Source organism: Coregonus clupeaformis, chromosome 5 (assembly GCF_020615455.1).
Source record: "Coregonus clupeaformis isolate EN_2021a chromosome 5, ASM2061545v1, whole genome shotgun sequence".
NCBI lineage: Eukaryota > Metazoa > Chordata > Actinopteri > Salmoniformes > Salmonidae > Coregonus > Coregonus clupeaformis.
Window position 1 is genome coordinate 8360655 of NC_059196.1, and position 19445 is coordinate 8380099.

Here is a 19445-nt window from a genome sequence, read left to right on the forward strand (position 1 = left end):
CAGAGCTGCAGGGGCAAGAGTACAGCAGATGTCACATGGTCCAACGCTAAGTGTACGTGTGCTCCTACTGTGTGTGTGTGTGTGTGTGTGTGTGTTTGTTCGTGTGAGGGGGAAAGAGGTCTCGGACTGTGCCTGAGCTGTAGAGAACTGGCAGCTGTCATGTCAGATGTGTGGCCCCAGCCAGTGACAGACAGACAGATAGCAGAGGGGACGGATGGGGCTGAGTAGCGAGGGGCAGCTGGCCGTGCGGTTCCTGTTAGACCCAGCCAGCCCAGTGCCTCAGCCTTAAGGCCTCTGGGGAGCTGCTCACAGGGCAAGACACATCCCTCCATTCCCCCTCTGATAACCAGGCTGTGTCTAGGGCAGGGTGCACAGACAGTGTCCCAAATAGCACCCGGTTCCCTATATAGTGCACTACTTTTGACCATGGCCCATAGGGTTTCCCATAGGGCCCTGGTCAAAAGTAGTGCACGATATAGGGAATCTATGGGACCTGATCAAATGTAGTGCACTATATAGGGAATAGAGTGCCATTTGGGATGTAGAGGAGAGAAAGGGGGCCAGCCAAGTAGCATTAACAGCAGGTGCAGGCCAGGAGAGGTCAGAATAGGACAGGGGATTTGAACGGGGTTAACACACAAACACACCATCATGTTCCCAGCTTATGTACTCTACTGTGGATCCCCGTCCTCAGTGAAACGTGAGTCAGAGCTCTTTCATAACATAACTGTGACGCAAACACCACCATCCATCACTCAGGCAGCATCCCAAATGGCACCCTATTCCCTATATAGTGCACTACTTTTTCTATATAGTGCACTTCTTTTGACCAGAGCCTCAAAAGGTAGTGCACTATAATGGCACCAAATTCCCTTTATAGTGCACCACTACTGACCAGGGCCCAGGTCAAAAGCAGTGCACTACTAAATAGGGAGTAGCGTGCCATTTATGATGCAAACAGTCAGAACTAGCTAGAAGTTCCCACACAATGTATAAAAAGGGGTAAGTGGGGACTGCGGCTGGACTGTGTCACTCCTCCGCTGATTTGGTGTTGTTGTTCTATTGAGTGCCAAACTGGCAACGCTCCCTTCTCTCGCCGCTTGGCTGTGGGGAGTTGGGGACAGCCTTGAACAAAGAGCCCCCTGGGGAGGGAAGGAGGCAGGATGAGTGGGCTAAACTAAACGAAATAGACAGACTCTTGGATAACTCAGCAGCAGTGGCCAGTCGGGGTTGGGGTTGCCTGGGGGGAGGACCGGTCCTCTGTCGGGTCACCAGTTGCAATAAGTGCTCCACGGGGACATGTTCAGTTGGAGAAAACATTTTGAAACGTTTTCAAACAGGGGAGGTACTCCCTGAGTTTGTCCCAATAGGAACATCGATTCTTGTAATTTCTTTTGCTTAATTCCACTAACTCAATAGTGTTATCCAGCTGGAAATCTGGATAACACTCTACATAGTGGGTGTCTACAGGCCGGGGTGCTTCGGTTCAGAACAGCTCGTAACCTTAGATGACATGTTGTTTGGCGTCGTGACTTACTTTAGGAGTGGCCACGTCCTCGACCACGAAGCTGTGCTCAGGTAGAAGTGGCGACTGTGGGAAGTTGAAGGCATCGGCAGAGGCTTGGGGCAGGGCTGGGGAGCGTAGGAGACACCGCACCCCCTGGGGCAGGAGACCCACCTGGGGGGAGCCACCGCTCGGTTCACTCGGCTGTAGGGGAGATAGACGGAGGGGTACAGAGAGAGCGAGAGAGAATGAGGGAGGAAGATAAGAAGAGAGACGAGAGAGAGAAAGAGATAGGAGGAAAGAATGTGGATAGAGAGAGATTCAAAGAAAGAGGAAGAGGGTGAAAGGTAACAGAGAGAATAAAAGGAAGAAAGGAAGTTGAATGGATAGAGTGAGAGAAGAAAAAAAAGAGAGGGCAGTGAAAGGAAGAGAAAAGACGCTTCATTAATGAATGAATACATGTTCTTTGAACAGCCAGGTGTGTGAATGTAAATGTCTTTGATTATTACGACCACAGACACCCATTCTAATGCACCACACAGACAGATCTACTTTGTGATGAAGACAGCGGGGGTTACCTTGACAACAGTCTGCTCGGCGATGGTGCTGGGCCGGCGCTGGTGTACGTCAAGCCGCTGCTCCACAGGGAAACTGCAGCGGTGGGCCTTGAGACGCTCCACCAGCAGGTAGTAGATAGCAGCAAAGTGGTTGTAATTCTTGTTTTGGAGAGACTGGACACAGGGAGGGACAAACCATGTTAAAGCTGCAATATGTCACTTTTTGACCGACAAAATTCACATAGAAACGTAAGTTATAGATCTGTCATTCTCATTGAAAGCAAGTCTAAGAAGCTTCCCGTTCTTAAGTTTAGTTTTTGCATCTTTTATATTCAGTTTTGTACACCAGCTTCAAAACAGCTGAAAATACACTCTTTTTGGTTATGGAAAATATATTTCACAGCGGTTTAAATCAGTGGTTCCCAACCAGGGGTACTTGGCCTATCCACAGCGGCTCCTTGAGAAGACTCATGAGAACATAGGCCTGCTGGTAAAATGCACGAGGCGGTACTTCAGGGGTACTCCGGACAGAGCAAAATGAAGTTGGTGGTACAGTAACCGAAAAAGGTTGGGAACCACTTAGATGGTACAATGATTCTCTACACAATACTTGCTTGTTTTGTCACATAAACTGAAATAAGGCGAACTATTAGAATTTTAGCAACGAGGAAATAGCGGCGCGATTTCTGTATAGTGCATCTTTAAAGGGATAGTTCAGTATTTTATAACTTGTTAGATGCTTCCGCACCCTGAATGTAATATATGGGCCAGGATAAACTGTAATCCATGGTTTGGTTTTCTTGAAACAGCCACTACACGTAGGGCGGCAGGTAGCCTAGCAGTTAGTGCGTTGGGCCAGTAACCGAAAGGTTGCTAGTTCGACAAGGTAAAAAAAAATCTGTTGATTTGTGCTTGAGCAAGGCACTTAACCCTAATTGCTCCAGGGTCGCTGTTGATAATGGCTGACCTTGGCTGTGACCCCACTCTAAATTGAGATATGTAAAAGAAACATTTCCAATTCACACATGCATTCACACATTCACATCTGTGAAATAGGATGATTATAAATTATTAGTATTATTTTATTATTCCAAACTTTAGCTAACGATCAATGGAAGTAATAGGGGCAATTGTGCAAGTAAAAAAAACAAAACATTAATAGTTCACTGTCTGGGTCCAGAGTGAAGAGTATCTATGAGGGAATTTGTCACCCAAAGTGACTTACATTCATGCGTGCATACATTTCTTAGGTATAGGTGGCCCCGGGAATCGAACCCACTATCCTGGCATTGCAAGAGCCATGTTCTACCAACTGAGCTACAGAGGACCACAGCTGTACTAACATCAATACTCATAATAGGGTGTCATTAGAGATGCAGCCAATATCCACTCTGGCACACTACTTTGAATCCATGCGCAACACATTGCTCCATTCTCTTTAGTATGCTAGTGTACAGGGCCGGATCCAGACATAAGTGACCAAAAAAGGAACTCAGCCTGTGTCTCAAAATTGTGTTGTTTTGCCACGAGGTGGGAGGGGGCCGTCCAACCAAATCTGGTTTAGGGCCACCAAAAGGCTAAAGCCGGCCCTGCTAGTGTAGATATTGTCTGTGTCCCAACTGGCACCCCTATTCCCTTTACAGTGCACTAGTATTTACATTTACATTTTAGTCATTTAGCAGACGCTCTTATCCAGAGCGCCTTACAGTTAGTGAGTGCATACATTATTTATTTTTTCATACTGGCCCCCAGTGTGAAGCGAACCCACAACCCTGGCGTTGCAAACGCCATGCTCTACCAACTGAGCTACATCCCTGCCGGCCACTCCCTCCCCTACCCTGGACGACGCTGGGCCAATTGCGCGCCGTCCCATGGGTCTCCCGTCGCGGCCGGCTACGACAGAGCCTGGATTCGAACCAGGATCTCTAGTGGCACAGCTAGCACTGCGATGCAGTGCCTTAGACCACTGCGCCACTCGGGAGACCAGTATTGACCAGGGCCCTATATAAAGGAACAAGGCGCCATCTCTCTAGGTCATCTTTCACCTCGATTGTCTTGTGTTGGTCGATGCCCAGGCTGTGCATGAGCCGTAGAACCTGCTCACTGTACTCGCCCAAGTCGCCCTCTTGCTGGTACAGCATGGGCCTCTGCACCGGCACGTCCAGTGCCATCCACTTGTGCTCCTTGATCTGGGCCACCGACAGACGCTTGGACGGGTCCAGCACCAGCATCCTACGGATCAGGTGCTCGCAGTCTGGGAGAGGGAACGGATAGAAAGAATAATAAAGATGAGACAGAGAGAGGGAGAGAAAGGGGAAGAAAATCAATGTACAACCCTTGGTACTCAGAACCATAACAGAGAGCCCTCGCTTGAGACACTGTCTGATGACAGAGAGGGGAGTGTACACATTTGCCCCTGACACATCAGACCATACACAACAACACGCAGCCCGGGACAGTGGTACTGAGTGTACTGTGTGTACCATGTACCGAGAGTTCCGAGGGAAGAATAAGAAGAGAGAGCTCCAGCTGAAACATTACGTCGGGGGAACAAAGCGGTTCTATTGAAGCAGGGCCGGCCACAGGGAAGGAGTGAAGGAGCGCCTCCACTACTCACGCTAATAAAAACAGATGATCTCATGCAGGAATGCACAGTGGGCTCTTCCTCTCTTCTTCTCTTTCTATCCCCATCTCATTCTTACTCTCTCTCTGCCTTCTTAACTCCATCCCTCTCTCGCTCCTTTCCCCCCCTCCACCCTTCTCTCTCGGAGGAGGATGGAGAGGCCTCTTAACCTTCAGTTAGCGGCTAAATGAGCTTGACGTCACCAACCGCTGGGTCTTAATAGGATTACTGCCCACTGGGCTGAGGCTGTGATCTTTTGTGCGTGTGTGTGTGTTTGTATCTTTGTGTTTGTGTGCGCGCGCGAGCGTCTGTCTGCATCTCTCCTCTCCATCCTGTGATCTATGGTCTTATGTATGATGACTGCTCTGCTGCCGAATGAGCACTTCTCTTGAGTACATCATGACACTATCATGGAAATATTCAGGGCCGGACGGTTAACACTTATTTTCTTTTGTCCCCCGTCCCCCCCCCTGCTTTCTTTATCTCGGATTTCTGTTACACCAAATACCCCAGGGCCACTTTGATACGGATGTCAAAGAATGTACAGTAATGGAGGTAAAACAAAGTAGTGTACTACCAGTACAGCGCTGCCTGATTGGTTATAGAGAGCCTCTGTACTGTACAGTGTGTGTGCCAGTGTGTGTGTAGCAGAGGAAATGTAGGAGGAAACGTTCTTCTCATCTGAAGCAAAAGGAGGGAACAGGACCGGAGCGGGCCGGGGGGCTGCAGGCAGGCGAGGGGGCTTAAGTAACACAGTCTCAACGTCAACAGTGAAGAGGCGACTCCGGGATGCTGACCTTCTAGGCAGAGTTGCAAAGAAAAAGCCATTTCTCAGACTGGCCAATAAAAAGAAAAGATTAAGATGGGCAGTCTGAGATATGGCTTTTTCTTTGCAACTCTGCCTAGAAGGTCAGCATCCCGGAGTTGCCTCTTCACTGTTGATGTTGAGACTGGTGTTTTGCGGGTACTATTTAATGAAGCTTCCAGTTGAGGACCTGTGAGGCGCCTGTTTCTCAAACTAGACACTAATGTATTTGTCATCTTGCTCAGTTGTGCACCGGGGCCTCCCACTCCTCTTTCTATTCTGGTTAGAGCCAGTTTGCGCTGTTCTGTGAAGGGAGTAGTACACAGCGTTGTACGAGATCTTCAGTTTCTTGGCAATTTCTCGCATGGAATAGCCTTCATTTCTCAGAACAAGAATAGACTGACGAGTTTCAGAAGAAAGTTATTTGTTTCTGGCCATTTTGAGCCTGTAATCGAACCCACAATTGCTGATGCTCCAGATACTCAACTATTCTCAAGAAGGCCAGTTTTATTGCTTCTTTAAATCAGCACAACAGTTTTCAGTTGTGCTAACATAATTGCAAAAGGGTTTTCTAATGATCAATTGTCCTTTTAAAATGATAAACTTGGAATAGCAAACACAATGTGCCATTGGAACACAGGACTGATGGTTGCTGATAATGGGCCTCTGTACGCCTATGTAGATATTCCATTTTTAAAAAAAATCTGCCATTTCCAGCTACAATAGCCATTTACAACATTACAATGTCTACACTGTATTTCTGATCAATTTGATGTTATTTAATGGACATGGTGTGGTTACGAAATCTCCAAAATATAGTTATTCTTAAAACAAGCCATAGAAAGTTGGTTGCAATTTCAGTTTAATCAACCAGAAAAGACAGAACAAATAATACAACAAATATTGTGGTTAAACCCAAATATACTAATTGATTAAAAAAATAAAAAATAATTCGGTAACAAAAAACAAGTAGAATCTTTGTAAATGATTTCATAAATAGGACTGGTGGAGTTGTCACACATGTGGCTAACGAACATACAGTACCAGTCAAAAGTTTGGACACACCTACTCATTCAAGGTTTTTCTTTATTTTTTACATTGTAGAATAATATAGTGATGACATCAAAACTATGAAATAACACATTCGGAATCATGTAGTCACCAAAAAAGTGTTAGAGAGTAGAGAGTCAATGTGCCGGGGCACAGGTTAGTCGAGGTAATTGAGGAAATATGTACATGTGGGTAGAGTTCAAGTGACTATGCATAGATAATAAACAGAGAGTAGCAGCAGCGTAAAAGATGAGGTGTGGTGGGGGGGACAATGCAAATAGTCGGGGTAGCCATGATTAGCTGTTCAGGAGTATTATGGCTTGTGGGTAGAAGCTGTTAAGAAGCCTTTTGGACCTAGACTAGGCACTCCGGTACCGCTTGCCGTGCGGTAGCAGAGAGAACAGTCTATGACTAGGGTGGCTGGAGTCTTTGACAATTCTTAGGGCTTTCTCTGACACCGCCTGGTATAGAGGTCCTGGATTGCAGGAAGTTTAGCCCCAGTGATGTACTGGGCCGTACGGACTACCCTCTGTAGTGCCTTGCGGTCGGAGGCCGAGCAGTTGCCATACCAGGCAGTGATGCAACCAGTCAGGATGCTCTCGATGGTGCAGCTGTAGAACTTTTTGAGGATCTGAGGACCCATGCCAAATCTTTTCAGTCTCCTGAGGGGGAATAGGCTTTGTCGTGCCCTCTTCACGACTATCTTGGTGTTTTTGGACGATGATAGTTTGTTGGTCATGTGGACACCAAGGAACTTGAAGCTCTCAACCTGTTCCACTACAGCCCCGTCGATGAGAATGGGGGCGTGCTCAGTCCTCTTTTTTCCCCCTGTAGTCCACAATCCTCTCCTTTGTCTTGATCACGTTGAGGGAGAGGTTGTTATCCTGGCACCACACACGGCTAGGTCTCTGGCCTCCTCCCTATAGGCTGTCTCATCGTTGTCGATGATCAGGCCTACCACTGCTGTGTCAATGGCAAACTTAATGATGGTGTTGGAGTCGTGCCTGGCCATGCAGTCATGAGTGAACAGGGAGTACATGAGGGGACTGAGCACACACCCCTGAGGGGTCCCCGTGTTGAGGACCAGCGTGGCAAATGTGTTGTTACCTACCCTTACCACCTGGGGGCATCCTGTCAGGAAGTCCAGGATCCAGTTGCAGAGGGAGGTGTTTAGTCCCAGGGTCCTTAGCTTAGTGATGAGCTTTGAGGGCACTATGGTGTTGAACGCTGAGTTTTAATTATTGAATAGCATTCTCACATAGGTTTTCCTCTTGTTCAGGTGGGAAAGGGCAGTGTGGAGTGCAATAGAGATCGCATCATTTGTGGATCTGTTGGGGTGGTATGGAAATTGGAGTGGGTCTAGGGTTTCTGGGATAATGGTGTTGATGTGAGCCATGACCAGCCTTTCAAAGCACTTCATGGCTACAGACGTGAGTGCTACGGGTCGGTAGCCATTTAGGCAGGTTATTTTCGTGTTCTTGGGCACAGAGACTATGGTGGTCTACTTGAAACATGTTGGTATTACAGACTCAGTCAGGGACATATTGAAAATGTCAGTGAAGACACTTGCCAGTTGGTCAGCGCATGCTCGGAGTAAGCGTCCTGGTAATTCGTCTGGCCCTGCGGCCTTGTGAATGTTGACCTGCTTAAAAGTATTACTCACATTGGCTACGGAGACGGAGAGCGTGATCACAGTCATCTGGAACAGCTGATGCTCTCATGCATGCTTCAGTGTTGCTTGCCAAGAAAGCGAGCATAGAAGTGATTTAGCTCGTCTGGTAGGCTCGTGTCACTGGGCAGCTTGCGGCTGTGCTTCCCTTTGTAGTCTGTAATAGTTTGCAAGCCCTGCCACATCCGACGAGTGTCGGAGCCGGTGTAGTACGATTCAATCTTAGTCCTGTATTGACTCTTTGCCTGTTTGATGGTTCGTCGGAGGGCATAGCAGGATTTCTTATAAGCGTCCGGGTTAGAGTCCCGCTCCTTGAAAGTGGCAGCCCTACACTTTAGCTCAGTGCGGATGTTGCCTGTAATCCATGGTTTCTGGTTGGGGTATGTATGTACAGTCACTGTGTGGACGACGTCATCGATGCACTTATTGATGAAGCCAGTGACTGATGTGGTGTACTCTTCAATGCCATCGGAAGAATCACGGAACATATTCCAGTCTGTGCTAGCAAAACAGTCCTGTAGCTTAGCATCTGCGTCATCTGACCACGTCCTTATTAACCGAGTCACTGGTGCTTCCTGCTTTAGTTTTTGCTTATAAGCAGGAATCAGGAGGATAGAATTATGGTCAGATTTGCTAAATGGAGGGCGAGGGAGAGCTTTGTACGCGTCTCTATGTGTGGAGTAAAAGTGGTCTAGAGTATTTTTTCCTCTGGTTGCACATTTAACATGCTGGTAGAAATTAGGTAGAACGGATTTAAGTTTCCCTGCATTAAAGTCCCCGGCCACTAGGAGCGCTGCCTCTGGATGAGCGTTTTCCTGTTTACTTGTGGTCTTATACAGCTCATTGAGTGCAGTCTTAATGCCAGCATCGGTTTGTGGTGGTAAATAGACAGCTACAAAATTATAGATGAAAGCTCTTGGTAAATAGTGTGGTCTACAGCTTATCATGAGATACTTTACCTCAAAACCTTGAGACTTCCTTAATATTAGATTTAGTGCACCAGCTGTTTACAAATATACAAAGACCACCACCCCTTGTCAGCTGTTCTATCCTGCCGATGTAGCGTTTATCCTGCCAACTGCATGGTATCAATGTCGTCGTTCAGCCACGACTCGGTGAAACATAAGATATTACAGTTTTTAATGTCCCGTTGGCAGGATATCCGTGATCGTAGGTCGTCCATTTTGTTTTCCAATGATTGTACGTTGGCTAATAGGACTGATGGAAGAGGCAGATAACTCGCTCGCCGTCAGATCCTTACAAGGCACCCCAACCTACTTCCATAATATCTCAGTCTCTTTCTCATGCGAATGACAGGGATTTGGGCCTGTGTCTGTAGAATATCCTTTGCGTCAGACTTGTTGAAGAAAAAATCTTTGTCCAATACGAGGTGAGTAATCACTGTCCTGATATCCAGAAGCTCCTTTTGGTCATAAGAGACTGACAGAAACATTATGTATAGAATTACAAATAACGCGAAAACACACACACATAATAGCACAATTGGTTAGGGGGCCGTAAAAGGTCAGTCAATCCGGAAAATGTGTAGAACTTTCAACGTTTCTTCAAGTGCAGGCGCAAAAACCATCAAGTGCTATGATGAAACTGGCTCTCATGAGGACCGCCACAGGAAAGGAAGACCCAGAGTTACCTCTGCTGCAGAGGAGAAGTTCATTAGAGTTACCAGCCTCAGAAATTGCAGCCCAAATAAGTGCTTCACAGAGTTCAAGTAACAGACACATCTCAACATCAACTTTTCAGAGGAGACTGCGTGAATCAGTTCTTCATGGTCGAATTGCTGCAAAGAAACCACTACTAAAGGACAGCAATATGAAGAAGAGACTTGCTTGGGCCAAGAAACACAAGCAATGGACAATAGACAGGTAGAAATCTGTCCTTTGGTCTGGAGTCCAAATGTGAGATTTTTGGTTCCAACCTCTGTCTTTGTGAGATGCAGTGTAGGTGAACGGATGCTCTCCGCATGTGTAGTTCCCACCATGAAGCATGCAGGAGGTGTGATGGTGTGGGGGGCTTTGCTGGTGACTCAGTCTGTGATTTATTTAGAATTCAAGGCACACTTAACCAGCATGGCTACCACAGCATTCTGCAGCGATATGCCATCCCATCTGGTTTGCGCTTAGTGGGACTATCATTTGTTTTTCAACAGGACAATGACCCAACACACCTTCAGGCTGTGTAAGGGCCATTTGACCAGGAAGGAGAGTGATGGAGTGCGTCATCAGATGACCTGGCCTCCACAATCCCCCAAACCTCAACCCGATTGAGATGGTTTGGGATGAGTTGGACCGCAGAGTGAAGGAAAAGCTGCCAACAAGTGCTCAGCATTTGTGGGAACTATTTCAAGATTGTTAGAAAAGCATTCCTCATGAAGCTGGTTGAGAGAATGCCAAGCGTGTACAAAGCTGTCATCAAGGTAAAGGGTGGCTGCTTTGAAGAATCTAAAATATATCATATATTTTGATTTGTTCAACACTTTTTTGGTTATTACATGATTCCATATGTGTTATTTCATAGTTTTGATGTCTTCACTATTATTCTACAATGTAGAAAATAGTAAAAATAAAGAAAAACTCTGGAATGAGTAGGTGTGTCCAAAAAAAGTATTCAGTCATCCACCAATTGTGCAAGTTCTCCCACTTAAAAAGATGAGAGAGGCCTGTAATTTTCATCATAGGTACATGTCAACTATGACAGACAAATTGAGAAAATAAAATCTAGAAAATCACATTGTAGGATTTTTAATGAATTTATTTGCAAATTATGGTGGAAAATAAGTATTTGGTCACCTACAAACAAGCAAGATTTCTGGCTCTCACAGACCTGTAACTTCTTCTTTAAGAGGCTCCTCTGTCCTCCACTCGTTACCTGTATTAATGGAACCTGTTTGAACTTGTTATCAGTATAAAAGACACCTGTCCAGAACCTCAAACAGTCACACTCCAAACTCCACTATGGCCAAGACCAAAGAACTGTCAAAGGACACTAGAAACAAAATTGTAGACCTGCACCAGGCTGGGAAGACTGAATCTGCAATAGGTAAGCAGCTTGGTTTGAAGAAATCAACTGTGGGAGCAATTATTAGGAAATGGAAGACATACAAGACCACTGATAATCTCCCTCGATCAGGGGCTCCACGCAAGATCTCACCCCGTGGGGTCAAAATGATCACATGAATGGTGAGCAAAAATCCCAGAACCACACGGGGGGACCTAGTGAATGACCTGCAGAGAGCTGGGAGCAAAGTAACAAAGCCTACCATCAGTAACACACTACGCCGCCAGGGACTCAAATCCTGCAGTGCCAGACGTGTCCCCCTGCTTAAGCCAGTACATGTCCAGGCCCGTCTGAAGTTTGCTAGAGTGCATTTGGATGATCCAGAAGAGGATTGGGAGAATGTCATATGGTCAGATGAAACCAAAATATAACTTTTTGGTAAAAACTCAACTCGTCGTGTTTGGAGGACAAAGAATGCTGAGTTGCATCCAAAGAACACCATACCTACTGTGAAGCATGGGGGTGGAAACATCATGCTTTGGGGCTGTTTTTCTGCAAAGGGACCAGGACGACTGATCCGTGTAAAGGAAAGAATGAATGGGGCCATGTATCGTGAGATTTTGAGTGAAAACCTCCTTCCATCAGCAAGGGCATTGAAGATGAAACGTAGCTGGGTCGTTCAGCATGACAATGATCCCAAACACACCGCCCGGGCAACGAAGGAGTGGCTTCGTAAGAAGCATTTCAAGGTCCTGGAGTGGCCTAGCCAGTCTCCAGATCTCAACCCCATAGAAAATCTTTGGAGGGAGTTGAAAGTCCATGTTGCCCAGCGACAGCCCCAAAACATCACTGCTCTAGAGGAGATCTGCATGGAGGAATGGGCCAAAATACCAGCAACAGTGTGTGAAAACCTTGTGAAGACTTACAGAAAACGTTTGACCTGTGTCATTGCCAACAAAGGGTATATAACAAAGTATTGAGAAACTTTTGTTATTGACCAAATACTTATTTTCCACCATAATTTGCAAATAAATTCATAAAAAATCCTACAATGTGATTTTCAGGATTTTTTTTTCTCATTTTGTCTGTCATAGTTGACGTGTACCTATGATGAAAATTACAGGCCTCTCTCATCTTTTTAAGTGGGAGAACTTGCACAATTGGTGGCTGACTAAATACTTTTTTCCCCCACTGTATATATATATATATATATATATATATATATATATATATATATAGAGAGAGAGAGAGTATTGTGATGTCCCTGGCAATTCCCTGCCCTAGTAGTAAATGGGTTCCATTTGGACAGGTGTTTTGAACGGGTATTTATGTCATGCTGGGCAGTTGAGCATCACTTCAAAAGTGGTCTATGCTTTCCCTGCATGCTAAACCCCTGTGCAGTGGTGAGACACAAGATAGTGGATTCTGAAGAGCTCCAAGCAGCCAGTTAAAGGGGTAATCCGGGATTGGTACATACATTTTTGGGGACTTTTAAATGAACAATATATAGCCATTGATTCGAGGTTATATTTATACAGCCACATCCCTCAGCAGTTTACTAAAACAAGTGGTGGGGTGTCCACTTTGTTGTGTTTCATATCCCGGATTGCCCCTTTAATGTCCTCTGCTGGTATTCACCAGTGAACAAACCCCATTCCAACAACACAGACTGCTGTTTGGCTTCGGATGGTGTTTTTTCATAGGAGCAATGGTGTCATTTCAGGCTTTTTTGGGGTGTAAAGCACTATGTTATTGAGTCTCACCTTCTGTCATGAAGTAGGGGATGCGGAAGCGACCCTCCAAGACGCGCTGTCGGAGCACGGGCAGGGTGGGGCCGTCGAAGGGCAGGGCGCCACACACCAGCACGTACAGCACCACCCCCATACTCTACATTGAGACACAACCATGCACCCACAATGAGCACAGACAGACAGACACACACACTAGGTCATGGGCTGCTGTGGGAAAAATCCTTACACTCACATAACTAGATCAATCAGGTACAAAGGCATAAAAACAGGGCTATAAAAAGAGGTTGGGAAATCTTATGCTCTCACATGATGTCTTCAGGTCACCTTTGTGGTTATTTGGTTTATGGCAAGATGTAATTCTCATACACTTATCACTGCAAGGCTTAGGGGGAAAGCAAACAGTTGATCCGCTGACTAGGGTTGATGATTCACAATCAGATCCCCAACGCAATCACGTCCAGTATCATTAAAAAAAAATCCCACCTTCTCTCAGTTGAGCACCTTGGCTGCATCCCAAATGGCAACTTATTCCCTATATAGTGCACTGCTTTTGATAGTGCACTACTTTTGACCAGAGCCCTATGTGGGGAGTAGGGTGCCATTTGGGATGCAACGCTTTGCCCCGGTTCTCTTTTTGTTTAATCTGGTCTGAAGCACATTGGTTGGCCTCACTATTGCTTCTAATTGTCCATGATTACAGTAGGTCCAGTGTCAAAGACAATGTACAGTCAGTTCTGGGACACTCAGTGTGTAACACCGAGGGACTAGTAGCAGTATGTGTGACTCATCGCAGAGCAGGTATGTGTCCTAAATGGCACCCTATTCCTTATATTAGTGCACTACTTTGGACCAAGGCTAATAGGGCACTATTGAAGGAATAGGGATGCCATTTAGTACGCAAACAAGAGCATTGCCTTACCCAGATGTCCAGCTGGGGCCCCTCGTACTGTTGTCCCTCGAACACCTCCGGAGCGGCGTAGGGGGGGCTTCCGCACCATGTAGCCAGGGGCTTCCCGGGCTGGAAGAAGTTCCCAAAGCCAAAATCTAACAAAGGGGAGAATGAAATGGTTAACTTCATATTATTACCCACCTTCACCTGGAGTTTTTCTGCCCATAGACAATATGGAGGGTTCTATACCTATAGGGGGAGATTTAACGCTAGCTCCAGATTAGAACATGCAAATGTGTGTGCAAAGAGGGGGGGGTGGTAGCTAATAGGGGGGCAAAATATATTCCCTGCACAGCAGCACCTGTACATGCTAATCATTTTCCTACATTTAACAGCAATTTTAGGCACCCTAGGATTCTGTTCCAGCAAAAAAAACAGCTGATATTGAGATGTTCCAAGCAGGAACAGGGATTTAACTGTGTTTTTGTCACTATATAGGCCAATTGCTTTTTTTAAATCATGGATTAAAACAACAGCTTTAACTTGTTTAATAGGAAGGAGAGATGCAGTGCGTTCATACGCCTTGACTTATTCCATATTTAGTGGTGTTACAGACGGAATTCAAAATGGATTCAAACATTTTTTTCCTCTCACCCATCTACACACAATACCCCATAATGACAAAGTGAAAACAAGTTTTTAGAAATGTTTGCAAATGTATTCAAAAACAAGTATTCATCCCCCTGAGTCAATACATGTTAGAATCACCTTTGGCAGCAGTTACAGCTGTCCATCTTGGTAAGTCTCTAAGAGCTTTTCACACCTGGATTGTACAATATTTGCACATTATTCTTTTTTTAAATTCTTCAAGCTCTGTCAAGTTGGTTGTTGATCATTTTCAAGTCTTGCCATAGATTTTCAAGCCAATTTCAGTCAAACCTGTAACTAGGCCACTCAAACATTCAAAGTCATCTTGGTAAGCAACTATTTGGTCTTATGTTTTAGGTTATTGTCCTGCTGAAAGGTGAACTCGTCTCCCAGTGTCTGTTGGAAAGCAGACTGAACCAGGTTTTCCTCTAGGATTTTGCCTGTGCTTAGCTCTCTTCCGTTTATTTTAATTTTTTTAACTCCCTAGTCCTTGCCAATGACAAGCATACCCATAACATAATGTAGCCACTACCATGCTTGAAAATACTCAGTGATGTGTTGTGTTGGATTTGCCCCAAACATAACGCTTTGTATTCAGGACATAAAGTTCATTTCAATGCCAAATTTTGAAAAATGCTGTTTGAAAAACTATTCATTTCTAGGGATCTGTCCCAAATGGCACCCTATTCCCTATAGTGCACTACTTTTGACCTGGGTCTCTGGTCAAAAGTAGTGCACACTATATAGAGAATAGGGTGTTATTTGGGACGCACATAGAACAACCTGCAGGTTTTTTAGCCAATGCGATATGTAATACACATGTGTGTGTTGAGGCCATTGGTGGGCTAGCTGGGCCTTCATGAGGTCATCTCCCAGGAGACTGACATGAGCTCATAGAGTGACTGTGTGTTCTGATTGTTCCCAGAGAGAGTCAGTGAGCTCCAAACTTACACTTGATCTTTAAATCATAGCAACTCGTAAAATAAAAAAAGCTCTCTGTCTGCCTTTCATTAAAATTCAACTTCCAACGACGTGTTGCCAAATCTTTTACCAGTATGAAGCTGCTCGCTTTCTCTTTCGCGAATCGCTACCCCCACCCCCCTTTTCATTCTCTCTCCCTTTATCCGTCTCACTCCCTTGCATGCTTGTTCCTTATGTTTAAGATTCACATTTGAATAAACTTCAGTGTTGTTGCTCTCGAGTGTGAGAATGGAGAGATCGTTATCGTTGTTAAGGGACCCTGTTGTAACAACTAACTTAAATCAGATTAATAACAATTACTTTTTGTATTTTTTTTTTAATCATCATCACAGTTATATAAAGCCGAGGGAAGATGCCTTGCAACAAAAATAAATAATATGCTGCCTTATGTAATGGGGGCAGGTAGCGTTGGACTATGCGGCACAAAGCAGTGTTCAGCAGCTCAGCAAATTGATTTAGCCTCTTCAGTGCCCCGGCCAAATGCTGCGCTCCCCCCCCCCACCCACCCCCGAGTGGCTGGAGTCAAGTGCATGTGTTGCTTCTGAAAGAAAAAATGTTTTGGGTGGGGGTCAAGGTGAGGAGGGGGATTATTTAAGATAATCATTGAAGAGGTAGGGGTTTCACGTACTTTCGGAAGATGGGCAGGGACTCTGCTGTCCTAGCTTCAGGGGGAAGCTGGTTTCACCATTGGGGTGCCAGGACAGAGAAGAGCTTAGACTGGGATGAGCGGAGCGGGAGCTGCGAGGGAGGGCCAAGAGACCAGAAGTGGCAGAACAGAGTGCTCGGGTTGGGGTGTACGGTTTGAACATAGCCTGAAGGTAGGGATGGGCAGCTCCTCTTGCTGCTCTATAGGCAAGCACCATGGTCTATTCTACAATGTAGAAAATAGTAAAAATAAAGAAAAACCCTGGAATGAGTAGGTGTGTCCAACCTTTTGCCTGGTACTGTATATGAATGTACAGTTGAAGTTGGAAGTTTACCTACACTTAGGTTGGAGCAATTAAAACTTGTTTTTCAACCACTCCACAACTTTCTTGTTAACAAACTATAGTTTTGGCAAGTCAGTTAGGACATCTACTTTGTGCATGACAAGTAATTTTTCCAACAATTGTTTAGACAGATTATTTCACTGTATCACAATTCCAGTGGGTCAGAAGTTTACATACACTAAGTTGACTGTGCCTTTTAAACAGCTTGGAAAATTCCAGAAAATGATGTCATGGCTTTATAAGCTTCTGATAGGCAAATTGACCTCATTTGAGTCAATTGGAGGTGTACCTGTGGATGTATTTCAAGGCCTACCTTCAAACGCAGTGCCTCTTTGCTTGACATCATGGGAAAATCCAAAGAAATCAGCCAAGACCTCAGGAATCATGAGGATAATGTAGTTTACTGTTTAACCAAATCATGGTTTTAGCCACCTAAAAATGTTTTATGTTTTGAGTGAGGTGACCATGTAGAATGTGCTGCTCGCATTGATGCTAGCAATTAAAAATGTCACTCGCACAGTAAAAGTAAAGTAAAAGGGGCGCAAAGTGCGACTAAATGGTTGCAGTCTGAAGCCCTGATAGGGCTCTGGTCAAAAGTTGTGCACTATATGGGGAATAGGGTGCTATTTGGGACTCCCTCGCTCTCTGCCCTCTCGCCACTACTATAACGTCAGGGTTTCCGTTAGGAAAATGTGGTGCTGGACAACGTGACCAGGAATACTTTATTTACCGGCCATTTGAAATGTTTTACCCATGAGGGCATCCACACACGGTGCTCAGAATGACAGAAATCACAATTAGATGATCAAATCAAGCTTTATTTATACAGCACATTTCACACAACAAACATAAGATAAAAAAACTAAGAATGACACAAACTGAACTAAAAAGCAACCTAAGGAAAAGCAAAGAAAAACATTTGTTTTAAGAACTCTTTTAAATATGTCCACAGTTTCGGCCCCCCTCAGGTTCTCTGGCAGGCTATTCCAGAGGCTGGGGGCATAATAACTAAAGGCTGCCTCTCCATGCCTCTTGGTCCTAGGCTTTGGGATAGTTAAAAGGCCAGTGCCAGAGGACCTGAGGAACCTACTGGGTACAGCTTATGGTAATGCATCTTAACAGAACATGCAACTCATGTAATGAAGCAGTCAGTAAATCCTTATTTTCAAATATTTGCCAAAATGCAATTGGCAGGAAAACCCACCCTAAACAGCACACCTGATAGCAGGTCCATATGGGACAGCAAGTTAGAAACTTAGAAAATGGGGGGCTCTAAAGATGCAACGACTAGGATGGGTTGCTAATATGACCAGGATTGTGCCTTTGGTTTCTGGACAATGAAAGAAAGTTGATATGAAAACCAATAGAAGAGAAATGGCATAGCAGGTCCAATAGGGAAGTAAATGGAAATAAACTCCTGTTTATACAGAAAGAAAATCATTCGAAATACTTCACCAGAAATCATGACTTAGCCACATAGGAATCAAGGATCAATAGCTGTGGATTGTTTCAAATCATAAGCTCGTAGGGCTATGCCTATTTTGGAAGCCCGCAATTTGGGCAGCGCACGTGGTAATAGGCCTAGCTGAGTATTGAGTTGCGGCTGTTGGTGAAAAGTATAATTTTTTTTGCAGTGGAGGCTTCTCAGAGGAGGAAGGGGAGGGCCATCCTTCTCAGTGAATTTCATAAAAACAAAAAGTGAAACATGAAACATTAAATTTATCATTTTAAATAGAAATATACAAAATACATTCACGTCACTAAATTGATTAAAACACACTGTTTTGCAATGAAGGTCTACAGTAGCTTCAGCAGCACGCTGTAGGGTAGCACAATGGTGTAGCTGGAGGACAGCTACAGTAGCGTCTGTCCTCCTCTGGGTATATTGACTTCAATACAAAACGTAGGGGGCTCATGGTTCTCACCCCCTTCCATAGACTTGCACAGTAATTATGACAACTTCCGAAGGACGTCCTCCAACCTATCAGAGCTCTTGCAGCACGAACTGACATGTTGTCCACCCAATCAAAGTATCAGAGAATGAATCTAGTACTGAAATTACAAGCTAGAGCTAGCTAACACTGCAGTGCATAAATGTGGTGATTATCTGACTCAAAGAGAGAGAAAGAAAATAGTTGAACAGTTTAGAACAAATTAATGTCTTCCAAAATTAAGCAAGAGAGAGAGAGTGAGAGAGCAAGCTAGCCATATTTGGTAGTATTTTTATTTATTTTTACTTTCACTTAGCTAGTGAATGCAGCTATCTAGTTTAGCCTACTCAAACACCCGGCTCAAACAGAGAGGGATGATATTTTTGCTGGCTGGCTATGGCTATCCAACACTGGAACTCTTCCAAGTAAAGGTAAGCGTTTGGTTGTATTAATTTATTGCCAACGGGGCCCGCCGGAGTAACTACTAAACTGCTTTCTGACTGTACTGCATGATTGTAGCGGGTTTACTAACGCGTTAGTTCTAGTATGTTGCCTATGACGTGACAATGATGCAGGCTGTGTGTAGCAGTTAGTGCTCATGATATTTAGGTTTGGCTTGGAAAGGTTTTTTCGCCTGGTCACAAGACAGCTGATGTGTTGTGCACTGAAGACCACAAGCGAAGGGAAAAGGTGAGAGGTGGAGAATGCGTCGATAGTTGCGAGAAGGAATTATATATACAACGAGCAAAGTGATCATGCTGTTTTTATGTGGCTGCTATGAAAGTGAACTGTTTGCGTGTGATCAGGGGTGTATTCATTCTGCCAATTCTGTTGAAAAATGTTTCTTAAAAACGGAAGCAAACGGAACGGGGATAAACATACCTGAATTTGTCCAACAGAAACTCTCATTTGCAACTGTTGGACTAATGATTACACCCTAGATCAGCTACAGTGTGCAAGGCGGTATTGAATGTGTCACTGTCTGTCACCTTGATTACTCAAAATTCTCTCGACCTGTGCACCTACGTTGTAA

At 44.9% G+C, this 19445-nt stretch overlaps 1 protein-coding gene across 1 annotated transcript in view; it reads right to left on the minus strand.

Annotated features, from left to right (window-relative positions):
* sik2b (salt-inducible kinase 2b) overlaps positions 1 to 19445 on the minus strand; it is a 66364-nt gene that overhangs the window by 11615 nt on the left and 35304 nt on the right. Inside the window, exons 5-9 of the mRNA XM_041873792.2 lie at positions 13894 to 14018; positions 12987 to 13110; positions 4107 to 4315; positions 2083 to 2235; positions 1538 to 1708 (exon numbers count right to left, since the gene is read on the minus strand). Of these exons, the coding sequence (XP_041729726.2) occupies positions 1538 to 1708; positions 2083 to 2235; positions 4107 to 4315; positions 12987 to 13110; positions 13894 to 14018 (782 nt within the window). The remainder of the gene's footprint in view (positions 1 to 1537; positions 1709 to 2082; positions 2236 to 4106; positions 4316 to 12986; positions 13111 to 13893; positions 14019 to 19445) is intronic.